Raw genomic sequence first — 16,260 nt, 5'->3', positions numbered from 1 at the left:
ACGCGCTATCTAGAGTATAATTATATATATATATTAATTATATATATATATATATATATATATATTTATATATAACGTATTTTAATGAATCATAAAAAATAAAAATAAAAAAATTGCGGGTTTTACTATCTTAAAATTAGATTCAAAACGACTAGATATAATACCTTTAATTGTCAATAAATAAATCTAATTCGGATTCCTGTGAGGAGTAAGTGGCAACTGTGGAAGCTGGTGATGTCATACTCATATCTTGTAACTGTTCATTACTTGGAGAAAAAATGGAATCGTTGTAACTTGTATATGTCCCACGTCCAGGTGTATAACTAGGTTGAGATGATGGAATAGCCGGGCAATACTGCTGAGTGTGTGGTATAGAATACCTTGGTAATGGCGGTGCTGAACTCATATAATTAGACGTACTTGGGAAAATTTTCTCTGGCTCGGGCGTCTGTTTTTGCAATATTAAATTATATATATCAATTTTTGTTTTTAAACGTTTATTCTCCGGTATTTTCTTTATTTCTTTAAAAAGAGACAAACAGAATAATTTATCTTCATCTTGTTCATCCTGTTTGTCTGGCACTTGTCTTTGTGCTAAACTTTTTTCTAATATATTAGCAAAGTGCTGATCAGCCGGATGAAGTTTAAGTTTTTTTGTTTTTTGGCGTTCCCCTGTAGGTGTAGAAACAGTCGCTTCCAAAGACGAATTCTGCACACTACCATTTTCCACTTCTGATATTGGAAGTTCTGCATGTACTTCTGGACCGAAGTTACTTTCAGTAACATTTTTTTGAACTGAGTTTTGCAGGAACCTCAACCTATTATAATGAATGTACGTGCTTGTTGGTTTTGCGCCGGAGCCCGATTTTAGCATCTTGTTTTTTTTGTCTTGTTTGACATAGTGATCCCTTATGCTCTTCCATTTTTTTTGTAATGATGTTCCTGTAATAGATAAAATATTGTTACTTTGTTGCAGATATTTGGCAAGTGGATGTTCTATGGGTGAATTACATTATTCTTATAAGATTGGAAGGTCTACTGTGGCAGGAATAATTCATGAAGTATGTAAAGTGTTATGGAGAGAACTAAAAACTGTAGTAATGGAAATACCCACAGCAGATAAATGGAGAGAAATTGCTAACGGGTTTGAGAAACACGCTAAGTTTCCTAACTGCATTGGCGCAATCGATGGGAAACATATACGGTTATTCCAACCGGCACAGTCTGCTTCACTATATTATAATTATAAACACTTTTTCTCACTACTACTACTAGCATTGTGTGATGCAAATTATTGTTTTACATGGGTTGATATTGGTGCATATGGGAAAAATAGCGACTCGGGAGTATTTCAAGAATCTACATTGTACAGAATGCTTATGGAGAAGACACTGAACATTCCTGAACCAACGGCAATAACAGGTGGGTCCATTGTGCCCTATGTAATAGTGGGTGATGAAGCTTTTGCTCTGATGGAAAATTTAATGAAACCATTTGGTGGAAAATTACTCACGTACGAAAAAAAAATTTTTAATTATCGTTTAACTCTTGCAAGACGGTATATCGAATGTACATTTGGTATCATGTGCAACAAATGGCGAATATTACATCGACCGTTAGATGTAAATATTAATTTCGCTGAAGATATTGTGAAAGCTATTTGCGTACTCCACAATTATGTTAGGCAAAGAGATGGTTCTACGTTTGAAGAGACGCTTTATACAGCACCGCTAACTAATCTACAACAATCCTCCACTCGACGCACTGGAAGAGTGACAGAAAATGTACGAAATAAATTTATGCATTATTTCGTTAATGAAGGCAAAGTGGACTGGCAAAATAGCATGATTTGAATTGTAAAAAAACAATAATAAAAAAAGTTCTTACCTAATATTTTTTTCTTTTCATCGGTATCTTCGTTGTGGCAAAAAATTAACACTATCTCCTCCCAAGCGTTTTTTTTAATAATTTTATTGCTATATTCGCTATTAGTCATGTCCCAAATGGCTGGTCTTTTTTGAATTTCATCAATGAATTTATCTGTATTAAATTCTTCGCCCATATTTTTGATATTTTTAGATTATTAAATTATAACTGATAATACACCACACTGCACAAACTGCGCCTTCCAACTGCATAGGCCGATGTGTTCCAATGTACTTTGTCAACCGCGCGTTTTGTGTTGAAGGCGCGGACACAAAGTCCCGAGCGGTTGCTCAGCGGCGACTGCGCGTTTTTCGAAAGGCGCGTTTTCATGTAAATAAGCAGCTTCATTTCTTAGTAAGTTACAACCGCGCTGTTTCTGAAGGCGCGTCGACCGCTTGTCATCTGTTACTGCTCTTACCTTGCCATTTAAGAGCGGCACTATGGAGGGCTGAGGTAAGGAGAAGCATCTCTGTATTAAAAAGTGTTCGTGGAATAGAGACAAATTAAGATGGCGCCATTGTAGGAATGGTATCAGTTTTTATTCAAGTAGGTAACAGGGAAACAAAAATACTTTGGTTGAATTTCTCCACAATCACAAAGGATATGGTTGCTACCCCCATTTGTGTAAGGAGTGTGAGAATCTGCCGTGTTGGGTTCTAATTCTGTTAAACGTGGACCGTGTAATTATATTTTCTCATCACAAAAATTGTTGCAAAACTTTATTCGCGATTTCAACGACCGTTGAGGGCGCTGCGAAACGTACAAAGATGGAGGATTGCGAGTAATGCTTACTTCTGTCATTTAGTGTGTGTACCTTTTTGTTTTGTTGGCGAGCTTCGACAAGCACTGTTGGTTGGGTGTTATCTTAAAAGTGTTTTGCCTTATTTATAGTGTTTTGAACTAGTACGATCAGTTTATTACTTACGAGATTATTTATTAAGTAGGTTCAGAATTCAGCCACCAGAGAGCGTTTTGACTTTTGCAAAGGCGAATACAATTAAATTTTATAAAATAACTCAACTTGTCACTCTGACATTCTGATGATTCTGTAGGTTATATTTTCATTCTGCATACTTCACTACGTTCTTTATAGTTCACATTAAACTATTGCTAAGCTAGCGCCACTGTGGTCACATTTTGAACTGTTATTTGCCACTTTTTGACGGACATTTTTTTCAGTTTTTCTCCCATCCATAAGAGATGGTTCTCCTTACCTCTACCCTCCATAAGTGATACATTATACAAATTATACGTGAGCTTTATTGTAACTTTACTACATTTACTACTATTACAGCATTTTACTAACTCCAGTTTTGTTTATTTAGCAGACCATTAGGATATCAGAAAATTTCCAACAAGATAAATTTCAAAAACTACTAGTGGAGTATAATATAGCACAGAAGTATCTACCTTTCAACTTTTTTGAAGATGCTATAAGTGAAAAAATGTACAAATACTTAAATCCAAAGGCAACTCTACCTGGTCGTAATCAAATGAAATCTTTGACATTAAAAACATTTGAATCAGCGCAGCAAACAATTAAGACATTTTTGAAGACATGCAATTCAAAAATATTAAATAAAAAATTCAAAAGTATTATTAAGAGGTGTAAACTAGAATATCTTGGACATATAATCAGAGGACCAAGATATGAGTTCCTTCGGCTAATTCTCAACGGTAAAATCGAAGGAAAGAAATGAATAGGACGGAAGAAACTCTCTTGGTTGAGGAATTTTCGGCAGTGGACAAGTTTGACAGCGGACCAATTGCTACACGTAGCGCAAGACCGAGATCAGTATAAAAATATTATAAGCATGGTAGTCGCCGACGTTCCGTAGGGATATGGCACTCTAAGAAGAAGAATTCAAAAATCTCGTTTTACAATCGATGGATGGTCTTCATTTAATATGAAAGGATACTATGGTATTACCAGCCACTTTATCGATAAAAATTGGAAACTTCATTGTATCCTGTTAGATTTTGTGCCAGCATATGGGCAACATACTGGTAACGCTATAGCAAAACTATTTTTCGAAGTATTACAATTTTACGATGTTACAAAATGCATAAAAGGTATTACTACCGACAATACAAATAGTAATTTCACGTTCATCAGCAAACTAAAAACATTTATTTATGACATCGATACAAAAAATATCCACTTTGTATGTTGTGCACACATCTTAAACTTGGGAGCCAGAGATTTTATGAAAATCCTTGATTCTGAGCTTGAAGAGGCGGCCAACACTTTGACAGATATATCAAAGCATGATGACGATGACAGAATTGACAGCCTAGTTTCGCCCTCCTCTGTAAGAATAATCCATTCCCTTGCTAAGAAATTAAAAAACTCTGAACACTTACGTAAGGATTTTGAAAAATTTTGCACCACCTTAAACCTAAAATTTACTATGCCAGAACTTGATGTCATAACAAGGTGGAATTCCACGTTCGACATGTTGAAATGGAGTCTAAATATGCGACAAGCACTTAATATCCTTTGTGATAATGTAGAAAATCTAAAAACTTTGAAGCCAACCGACACAGAATGGTCGTTAATTGATCGAATTTGCCAGTATCTTAATGTTTTTAAAAGCATTTCCTTAATTTTAGAAGGTGAATCATATGTTACTCTGCCTATGGTAATAATTGGCATCAATATGATGTTGGATAGACTAGAATCGTGGGCTATGGAACTTGACAATAAACCTGATCGAGACAAAACCGATGAAAAGATCATAAATAGCATTCAAGCGGCAAGGGACAAAATCATTAAACATTATAAGAGAACCAACTGGATGTACTGTGTTGTCTTAATTTTAGACCCCCGACATAAAGTGGAAACATTCTCCAAAACAAATTGGGGAAAAGAGTTGCAGCTAGAAGCAGTTAAATATTTTGAAGATACTTTTAGAGCACAGTATTTTAAGGCTGACTCTCTGCCAACGTCTGAACACTCTGCTGAACCATCTGTTCCAGTAGCACCATCTTCATCTTCAAACCCTAGTTTAGTCGATGTTATGTTATGTGAACCTACCTTAATATTTGTAAACCTACCTTAACATGAGTGACAGGTGAAGGAGAGGGACAGCGGACAGGAGGCGAAAAAGATGGCTCGTGAGATATAATCATGTATTAAGTTTAGTTGGTCTTTAATAAAAGATATTAAAAAGAAACTGGTCGTCAATATTATTAAAAGCCCACAGAGACAACGTAACATGGTGTCAGAAGTGGGATTCAGGTCAGATTATAGCAACGAGTATTATAATAGTCATACAAAAGTCGAAACATGGTCTAACAGCACGTGGTGGTCTGGTTGGTTTTAAAAGAAATTGAATTAAAAACGGTCAAAAGATAAAGTTCAACCATGTCGGAACAAGATTCTATAGAGCAGAATCAACCTGTCGTTGTAAAAATAAAAAGTAACGTAATAGGAAATAAAATCCAACCATTGTCAATGCAAGGAAATTTGGCACACAACTGGGGAGAGTGGAGCATAAATTTCAAAATATTTTTGAGGGCCACAGGTTTAGAGGAAGAAAACGATGCGAGAAAAGTAGCTTTATTATTGCACTATATTGGTACAGATGCAAGAAATATTTACAAGTCATTTGAGGTTAACATGGATACTGTAACATTTCAAGAAGTTGTAGGGAAATTTGAAAAATACTGTAACCCGAAGAAAAATTTAACAGTAGAAAGACATTTTTTTCTTACTAGAGTATAGAAAGATGGTGAAACCATTGAAGATTTCATGACTAGTCTAAAGAATTTGAGTTTAACATGTGAATTAGGAATTTTAAAAGAAAGTTTGGTGTGTGACATGTTCATTATTGGTTTAAATCCTAAATACCATTCAATTAAGCAAAAACTATTGCAAGAAGTAGATCTGAAGACAGAAAAGGTATTACAAATTGCTCAAAATATAATTACAACTCAAATGCAAGCACAACAGTTAAATAAAAATTCAGAAGCAGTGGTATACAAAGTAGAGAAGAATAAAGATGGTCCAGGTCCGAATTTTTACCAAAATAGTAGTTACAAGAGTCACAATCCAAATCATTCAAGGTATAGAAATGAAGTCCCAGGTCCAAGTTGGAGAAATGATGATAGTCAAAGGTACAACATAGATGGTACGAACACAAACAGTCAAAGTCAGATAACGAGTCAGAATTTTAAATCAAGATATAATGGATGTGCAAATCAGAGTAAGAATAGTGAAAATAATCAAGTGGTAAGAAAAGTTTGTCAAAGATGTGGTGAAAACCATAGAAATAAATGTCCAGCATTAGTAGCTATTTGTCATTATTGTAAAAAACAAGGTCATTATGCAAAATGTTGTCAAACTAAAAGAGTAAATAAAATAAATTTAAGAGAAAGTACAGTACAATCATCTAATAATGGAAGTGATCCATGTTTTGTTATTAAAACTATTAGTCAGAATAGTATTAATCAGAATTGGTCAATTGTAGTCAGAATCAATAAAATAAATGTAGTATGTTATTTAGATACAGGTGCACAAGCTAATGTGATGTCAATAAAAATTTTTAATGAGGTTAATGTAGAAAAGTTAGAACTGGTACCTACATGTATAAATTTAAAGTCTTTTTCAAATGATGTCATACCTATAGTAGGAAAAGTAAATTTGTTATGTGAAATTGAGAATAGGTTAGAAAATATTGAGTTCATTATTGTGAATTTGGAGTGTCAAACAATTTTGGGTCTAGATACTTGTCATAAATTAAAATTAATTAAAAGAGTTGGTCTAGTAAGTCATGAGTCTATAATAGAGAAAAATAAACAAGTTTTTACTGGTCTAGGTTGTCTACCTAATGTATGTCACTTAGAAATTGATAAAAATGTTAAACCTATAATAGAACCGCCAAGAAGAATACCTTTTTCTTTACATGATAAATTAAAAGAAGAATTAAACAGAATGTTGTCTACGGGAGTAATAGAAAAAGTCAATGAAGCAAGTGAATGGGTAAATTCAATAGTCTTAGTCGAAAAAAGTAATAAAAGTTTGAGAGTTTGTCTGGATCCCCGTAATTTAAACAAAGCTATAAAAAGATGTCATTATCCTATACCAACATTTAATGAGATTAGGTCAAAATTAGCAAAAGCAAAATTTTTTTCAACACTAGATGCACAGTCAGGGTTTTGGATAATACCATTAGATTTAGAGAGTTCTAAGCTATGCACATTTAATACACCCTTTGGAAGGTTTAGATTTACAAGATTACCTTACGGTATAAGCTGCGCTCCTGAAATTTTTCATAAAGTAATGAATGACTCTGAGATAGCGCGTGAAGGAGTTTGTTTATATATAGATGATATTTTAATTTATAGTGAAACTTTGGAAGGTCACAATAAAATACTAGAACTAGTACTAGAAAGGGCAAAACAATTCAATTTAAAATTCAATATGGACAAATGCAAATTTCTATTATCAGATATAAAATATTTGGGTCATATTTTTAGTGCAGAAGGCATATGTCCAGATTCTAGTAAAATAAGTGCAATTTGTCAAATGTCTATTCCTAACAGTGTAGCTGATATTAGAAGATTTTTGGGAATGATTAATTATTTAGGTGAGTACATGGATAATTTAGCAGAGCGTACAAAAAATTTAAGGTTGTTATTGAAAAAAAATATTAGTTTTCATTGGACAGAAGAGCATGGAAGAGAATTTGAGTCGCTTAAAGAAATGATTAGTCAAACGCCAGTACTAGCATATTTTGATAACAATTTACCTTTAACATTATCAGTTGATAGTTCACAATTTGCAGTTGGTGCAGTGATTTTACAAAACAAAAAACCTATAGCATATGCATCTAAATCTTTGTCACAGGCTCAGTCAAATTATGCACAAATAGAGAAAGAGTTATATGCAATCCAGTTCGGATGTACTAGATTTAAACAATACATTTATGGTAGAAAAGTTCAAGTTGAAACAGATCATAAACCATTAGTCAGTCTTTTTAAAAAACCATTATCTGAGGTTCCAGCACGTTTGCAAAGGATGATGCTAAACTTACAGCTTTATGATTTAGAAGTTAGCTATACTCCAGGAAAATTTCTTTTCGTCGCAGATACATTAAGTAGGGCACCAGTAGAAGGTCCAGATAATACTGATAGTGGAGATGAAGAGTTACGTATACATGGAAGTTTATTAGTTAACAATTTAGCTGTGTCTTCAAAGAAATTAATGGAAATACAGGCAGCAACCAAAACTGATAGAGTTTTACAGTCAATAATAAGATATTATAATGAAGGTTGGCCAAGTTCAAAAAATAAATTGGAAACGGACGTTAAACCGTATTACAATTTCAATCATGAAATACATGTTGTGGATGGATTAGTCTTTAGAGGAAATCAAATAATAATTCCTGAATCATTGCGTCAAGTTATATTAGAAATAATTCATGAAGGACATTTAGGATATGAAAAATGTATTCGACAAGCACGTACAGTAGTTTTTTGGCCAGGCATGACAGTAGATATAAAGAATAAAGTTGAACAGTGTCCAGTATGTATTAAATATCATAGATCAAATAGTCCAGAACAACCATTACCACATGAAATACCAACTTTGCCTTGGCAGAAAATTGGTGTTGATTTTTTTTATTATAGTAAAGTCACATATATATTATTAGTAGATTATTATTCTAAATACTTTGAAATAGCGCCTTTAAATAATACTTCAGCAAAAGAGGTCATTAGTACAATGAAGTCTATATTTGCGAGACATGGAATACCATTGATCTTAATGTCTGATAATGGTCCCCCATTCTCATCAAAAGAGTTTCAGTCATTTTTAGTAGATTGGGACATTACTTATCAAAGTTCTAGTCCTTATTATCCAAAAAGTAATGGTTTGGTAGAGAGGACAGTTCAAACTGTAAAGAATATTTTTAATAAGTGTATAGAGTCAGGCTCTGATCCATATCAGGGAATGTTGCAATACAGAAATACAACGTTAGAATGTGGTTATTCTCCAGCACAGTTATTAATGTCACGTAATTTAAGAATGAAATTACCTGTTAGTGAAAAAATACTCATACCAAAAACAATTGATAGGGACGAATATAACAAATTTATTAAGGAAAAAGAAAGGAAAGTAAAAGAATATCATGATAGGTCAGCTAGAAACTTACCGAATCTGTTTGTTGGAGAAAATGTATTTTATAAAAAGGTTCCATCATCACCGTGGTTACCAGCTACTGTGATAGAAATAGGTCCTTTTCCAAGATCATATGTCGTCAGAACACCTGAAGGTGTACATTATCGTAGGAACAGACAACACATATTAAAGCCTGCCAGTACAATTAGTAGACAAAATAGTGAGGTGATAGTTAAGCATGAAAATAGTACAGCAGCTAGTTCCAATTTGTATGAGGCTCCAAATATGAACAACGATACATCAATTTCAAATCAAAGTTATGACAATTTAAATGTTAGCTTAAATATTGTACCAGGAATGGTCGAATTGTAAATAGACCAAAAAGGTTTTCATTTTCAGAAGAGTAATGCGGCAGTGTAGTGTTGCGGGTAGATTTAGGCTGTTGGGATAGTTTAGTTTTTTTTGTAAAAAAAAGGGGCATGTTATGTTATGTGAACCTACCTTAATATTTGTAAACCTACCTTAACATGAGTGACAGGTGAAGGAGAGGGACAGCGGACAGGAGGCGAAAAAGATGGCTCGTGAGATATAATCATGTATTAAGTTTAGTTGGTCTTTAATAAAAGATATTAAAAAGAAACTGGTCGTCAATATTATTAAAAGCCCACAGAGACAACGTAACAGTCGAAAAGTTTGAAATCGATCTACTAAGTTTGTTTAGTATAAAATCTCTCCATAATGCAGACGCAGACGACGATATGGCCTGGCGTTACGAAATCGACAAATATATTTCTGACCCACGAGCTGACAGTACTAAAAATATTTTAGAATGGTGGAAGAGGCATGAATCCATTTTTCCAAACCTCGCCACAATGGCCAAAGATTTTTTATCAACGCAAGCGTCTTTAGCTCCAGTTGAAAGGCAGTTTTCTAGAGCTGTCCTAACCCTTACCAAACAAAGAAACCGATTAGGCGATAACTCCGTGAGAAGCCTTATGTGTCTGAAATCGTGGATGGCAAATGAAGACATTAAAGATTTATTTTAGATAGTTACACTCCATTTTTGGTGATTTTTTTATTGTTTATTTATTACCAGAATTCAGAATATTTCGTTTTGTTATTTTATTTATCATTTTAATTATGCAACTTACATTTTTTAAGTTTTTAATTTTTATAGATGTTTTTTAAAAAGGTTACATCCGTATATTTTTATTGTTATTGCGTTTTGGCAGTTTTTTTCAAGAAAAATCAAGTAGTCTTGATGGACGTCTTGAGTTTGTCAAGTAATTGATGTGTAACTACTTGACTTGACTTGAATTTCAAAAAAAAATACTTGACTTGAGCTTGTCTTGATTTCAAGTCAAGTCAAGTCAAGTAGTTTGAAAATCAAGTCAAGTCGTGAATCTCTACTTCTGTTAGCGTGTATCTGATGATGTCAGGTACCCCTCTGTGTCTCTGCATATATGTAACTGATGGCGTCTGCATGTCTCTGCTACCCTCTGTTAGCGTGAAAGAAGATGGCGGCCTAAGCACATCTCTGTTTATTAGTGATGCATTATTTAAATTACACCTCTTTCTGGTCACACCTGTATCTGTGTACGGTATCAGTTCTACCTATGTCAGCCAAAAGCATGAGCTGTTACCTATATTATTGTTGAGAATTGAGTTACATTTTATTTAATAATTTATTTTTTAAGTATCTTTGCTACAGTAATAAAAATATTTTCTCGCATATTTCATCGCACGTCTATAAAAAATTTAATTACGTGTAAGTGGAATCAAGAATGGAATTATTCACAGACAACACTAAAATTAAAGACAATGTTTATCCATGGCTACCTAGAACTCGAAACCTAAAACTGCAAACCATCATTACTCGTCTACGTATAGGCCATACAAGATATACGCATTCGTACCCTTTATAGCATTCAATTCTTTAGTAATGTTTTCCCATGCAATGGCTTTTTGTTTGTCACACCATCCGTTTTTTATTTTCTATAATAAATTTATATTTAATTGCTAGATCTAAAATTATATCTTTCTCTAAACTAGAGAAGTGGCTTTCTTTATTTTCCATCTTAAGTACACACTACACACACAAAATTGCAAGAAAACAATGTTATTATCATAGTTCAATTGGATTAGCATAACCTTACAAAACTTTCTTTGTTGACAATTTTTTTGACAGATCACACTCCGATTCGAATGAAATAATCTGTACTCGTGCAATGTTATAACGTAACGAGCGGCTAGCTATCCAGTGGACGCGATTGTAGCACCATGGCGGACATAATTGTAACTAAAGAGCTGTCATGTAATTTCGTTTCAATATTGAAATAAGAACAAATGAAAAGTCAGTTTATTCAAAATTTGAATAAGTAACTGACTTCAAATTTCAAACAAACAAAACAATATGGAAAGTCCAAAAAGTCTATGTGATTTGTGTGGTAAAGAATTTAAATGGGGAAAACATTTGTACTGCCATTATAGAACAGTTCATAAATTAAAGCCTTTAAAAGACAATGCAGGTAGTTATGGTAAATTAAAATGTGGGTACTGCAAAATAAGTGTTGGTTCATTATGACGATTTTTGAGATCATTTGGTTGCTGAACATCAAATGGATATTTTTCAGCACACTGTTAATTTTAAATCCATGAATGGTAAGTCCATAATGCAAAAAGAAGTATTTTTTTAAGTAATGAATGGGTTGCATGTGAGTACATACTAAATTAATAATGAAATAAAAGACGTTCTAACCGTTAGTCAAGACGGTTCAGTAAAAGACAATCTAAATCAATTGATTGTGAGAACATCTTTTATTTCATTACTAATTATTTATATATATTTTTTGTTAGGTATAATATTATATTTTTGCATGAATCGTGTAGATTTTAATAAATGAAAAGCATCACAAGAAAAGCAGTATGAATGTATTTATTCCAAACAAAATGAAAACATTTCATCTCAAAAGAAAATTAGTTATTATATTTGCCACAGAACAGGATCTCCAAAATTAGTTTCAGAGGAAACAAGAAAAAAAGCGATGAGAAGACAAGGTTCTTGTAAAATGGATTCAGCATGTTCTTCAACTATTAAATTAATTGAAAACAAATTACTAAATTCAATTGAAGCCACAATTTGGACCCCTCACACCCATAACCAATCGCTTCGTTTTGTAAACTTATCCAAAGATGAAAGGTCACTGATTGCAGGTAATTTTATAAAACATGTAATTGAACATAATTTTAATTAATTTGTTTTAAAGGAAAATTATTAATGGGAGTATCCTTCCAAAAAATATTGGACGCCATTCGAGACTCTGCTAGTTGTAATATTGAATGAATGAGTTTGTTGAATCGAAAAGATCTCCAAAATATTGAAAAGGAGTTTTGTATACATAAATCTATGTATTTACATCAAAATGACGCTGTTAGCGTGAGTCTTTGGATAAATAATATGTGTAATAAATTAGGAGATGAACCACCTGTAATTTATTACAAATTATGTTTGGTATTGGACGGTATTGTTCTGATCTTAATGACCCCGTATCAGATTAAATTATTAAAGTTTGGTACAAACATCATTTGTATGGATTCCACACATGGCACAGTTACGATTTCCTATTAAGTACTCTTGTTGTTGTTGACGAGTATGGAGAGGTATTTCTGTGGCATACTTAATTTCAAATAAAACATACATTTGTTATGGACCATTTCTTTGAAATTATTAAAACTAATACTGGATTATGTACGATGATGATGCTGTTTTCTATAATGCTTGGGTAAGTGTAATGGGTTTACCTTTACATTGCTTACTTTGTGCTTGGCATGTCGATCAAAACTGGCAAAAACAATTAAAAAAAATAAATGGCTCCCAAGAAGTTAAAGCTGAAGTATATAAATGCTTAAGACTTCTAATACACAATACCAGTGAAAATGAATTTAGTAATCTTCTCGAAAATACACTAAATGAACTTCACAACAATGACACTACAAAAGAATTTGCTAATTATTTTCAAAATAACTATGTTAATCGAGTGGAATCATGGGCACATTGTTATAGGTATGTATGGGAATAAATACAAATATGTATTTAGAAGCATTCCATAAAGTCCTAAATCATATTTCTATTGCCTTCCGATTCTTCTTATTATCTGTCTGAAGACGAAGATTTGTTTTTCCCAAGAAGCGATTTAATTATGAGAGTCTGATATTACAAGTTTACGAAGTATTAGTTTTTAATGGTCATACAGCTAAAATGTTTACAGTCCACTTATATAATTCAACACCCAGTGTTGCTAGATGTCAAAATGAGAATTATCGTATGAACCGTTTCAAATTATCGTACATTATCGTACAAAATATCGATCGTTGAAAAAAAATGTTTAACATACCTAATTTATGAACAAATATTGTATTTGGAAGGCAAAGGAAAAATTTTGGAATTTATATTGGGCAAAAATATTTTTTTAAACTTAAAATATAATTTTTTTGTTTTAAAGGAAGGACAAAAGCCATAAATAATATAGCCATAAATATACAAAAAATGCTGTATTAAGGTTGCTTTACACAATAAGTAAAGTTTTACAGTTTTTAATTAAACTTTCCAAAATGAATTTTTGGATGTTGCTGAATATATTAAAACTAATAAGATATAGTTTAGATTTCATTTATTCACTGAGTGTTATCTCTTGGTTTACCTCATAGATGGCTCTTCAAATTTGAATAAAGTACATTAAAAATGCTTACATTTTATTAGAAAACTATTATAAATCTTCAAAAATTATATCATCCGATTGTTCTGGATTTTCCTTCACTGCAACAGTCCCGGTCTGGTAGAGTCTGTCGGACATCATGTTTCTTATTTTGTTGTCAGGTTTAAAATTTACGCAGCCTTTTTCTAAATGGATTTGCTGCGATGATAACATATGTCCATTTAGCGTATCTGTTATCATTCGATTCCTTGATTTTGTTTTAATCAAATTTACTTTTGAAAATTGTCTTTCACAACTGGCACTGGAATGTGGCACTGAAAGAACACTCAAAACAAAATTACATAAATCGGGGAATATAAATTCGCCGCTAAAGTCAGTTACTTGACGTAGGTTAGAAAAAAAAAACATCTATTTCTGTAGATTCTGGTAAATCTTCGAAATGACTTAATTTTCTCCACTGATCGTCAATTTTTTGAATTTGGCTAGTATTTTGGAGGTTACAAATTTGGGGTAGAGATTTCATTAACGGCAAAAGTGTAGTTCCAGTTACTTTCTTGATATTATCTATATTTAAAATGGAAAGTTGACTTAAGACTGGATCTTCAAAGTTATAACGCTTCTGAATCTGTAGACAAGCAGTAATTAATAAATTACGACAACGTTCAAGAAAATCTAGTTTTGTCGCCTGTTCTACAGAATCAATATTGTTAAGAACCCCAATGCCCACATACATGTTCGTAATCAGGAGAAAGTGTGTGTTATCAGTTGGATTAATTTTACCAATGGGTGTCCTATTGATATAATTTGGTTCCATAAAAGCTGATAATAAATCTTTATAACACATAATCATCCTTTCATGTAAGTATGAAATGACTACCTTTTCTGTAATGTATTGAAACCCCGTACTTGTTACTTAAATCTCTTTATTCCTTGCTGCCATTTTACATCTTAAGAATTAGGTTAGTTCTTTTCATTTTTCATTGACAGATAGTCCATATCTTATTTTGGCCTTGTATGTAACACTATTACAGCCAGTAGCTGTCTACTCTATTAGTTGCGACACTACATTTTCACTTTTTCACAACAAGTATTTGTTTAGGTCGACAAATTTAGGAAGTACCCATTCCAAAAAAAAAAAATAAAATAATTTAATCTCTGGCTTATTAAGAGCAATATATATTTCCTCACTGGCTATAAGACGATGCTCTAAATAATTAGAAGTAAAAAATAATTTAGAGGTTCCCACTGTTCTAAGATTCGTTTAACTACTTCTAGTAGTGATAGCCATCGAGTTTGCGCTGGTCTAAGAGTCTTATGTGGCTCAGTGTTACAAAAGTCCTGAAATTCTTTAAACATTGCTTGTCGTTTAGCACTATTTTTAAAAAAAACCGTAAATATTTCTGGCCAAATCTTCACACCTTCGTGGTAATTTTTTACATGCTTCGCTCGCGCATAAATGCAAAGAGTGACACACACATTTTTGAAGCATTAACCCTGGAATGTCGTTGGCCAATTTGATTGCTACGGAGTTTTTACTACCAAACATAGTGTTGCAGCCATCTGATGCAAAACCTATCATGTTTTGAAGAGGTAGGTATATTATTTTTTGATAAAAGTTTAATTATTTCTTCATATAACCTCTGGCTAGTATCACCTTCGTTTGCTTTCTCAGGTTCGTCGTCGGAAAAAACTTGTATAAGCTTCCAAAAAAGAGTTTCAACTTTACAGGTTTTAGGATGAAAAAATCGTACACAAATACATAAAGTCTTGACAGAAGAAATGTCTGTAGATTCATCAATTAACAAGCTAAATTTGGAGCACTTCAAATAAGAGACAATTTCTTCCTCGGCACAAGCACCGATTACATTTTTTGATATTTGTGTAGCTTTGAATCTTCCCAGTGACATATTCTGGGCAATCTTAGAATCAGGAAAACAACTTTTAATTAGATTTGTTAGATGATCGGCTGATTTAAATGAAATATTATGTTCTGTGAAAAATCCTGTAAGTTTTATTTCGTCAACTTTACTCTGAGTTTGCAAAGAACTCTCAGGCTTATTAAACATAGCTGTAATTGGATGTAGATATAGAACAGGGAACCAACCGCCAAATTTTGAAATATTCAGTTCTGTCGTTAAATAGATTTACAAAATACTCCTGCACCCAGCTCCAGAATATAAATCTTAAATAATACCCCTAGCGCCATCTATTGACAAAAGGTCCATGTTCTTGTACAGTTTCGCGAAATAATAATTTTAGAACAAAGATCCACAGTTTTTGGACCACGTTTTAGTGATTTCGAAATAGTCTGAAAGGTTATAAGAATGTCGCGTGGAAAACAAATAATAAATCTTTTAAAAGCCTCTGAAGTATTGCCAGAACCATCCAATGCACATAATAAACAGCAGGTAAGATTACTATTTATATGGATTTTATAACCTCAAATATGTTACGTGGTTCCTTTTTCAATAATGAAGTTAAGTGAAATATGGGGGT

General features: G+C 32.7%; 3 protein-coding genes across 3 annotated transcripts; 1 reads left to right on the top strand and 2 right to left on the bottom strand.

Moving 5' to 3' along the window:
* Positions 1-84: 84 nt before the first annotated feature.
* On the bottom strand, positions 85-2,307 carry LOC140431498 (uncharacterized). The gene is made up of 2 exons (XM_072519414.1): positions 1,888-2,307; positions 85-942 (listed from the first exon to the last, which is right to left on the bottom strand). The coding sequence occupies exons 1-2, from the start codon at positions 2,060-2,062 to the stop codon at positions 167-169; spliced, it is 951 nt and encodes a 316-aa protein (XP_072375515.1). The 5' UTR covers positions 2,063-2,307; the 3' UTR covers positions 85-166.
* A 1,526-nt stretch (positions 2,308-3,833) lies between these two features.
* On the top strand, positions 3,834-4,988 carry LOC140431497 (uncharacterized). Its single transcript, XM_072519413.1, has one exon. The coding sequence runs from the start codon at positions 3,834-3,836 to the stop codon at positions 4,986-4,988; it is 1,155 nt and encodes a 384-aa protein (XP_072375514.1).
* Positions 4,989-13,815: 8,827 nt separating this feature from the next.
* LOC140431496 (uncharacterized) lies at positions 13,816-15,830 on the bottom strand. Its single transcript, XM_072519412.1, is given in 5 exon segments — positions 13,816-14,171; positions 14,173-14,669; positions 14,847-14,955; positions 15,151-15,342; positions 15,344-15,830. Coding segments are annotated over 5 exon segments (1,641 nt in total).
* Positions 15,831-16,260: the final 430 nt, after the last annotated feature.

The sequence above is a fragment of the Diabrotica undecimpunctata genome, unplaced genomic scaffold (genome assembly GCF_040954645.1).
Source record: "Diabrotica undecimpunctata isolate CICGRU unplaced genomic scaffold, icDiaUnde3 ctg00001248.1, whole genome shotgun sequence".
Taxonomy (NCBI): domain Eukaryota; kingdom Metazoa; phylum Arthropoda; class Insecta; order Coleoptera; family Chrysomelidae; genus Diabrotica; species Diabrotica undecimpunctata.
Note: the sequence above shows the minus strand (reverse complement) of the source record. Positions and strands in the feature narration are given on the sequence as shown.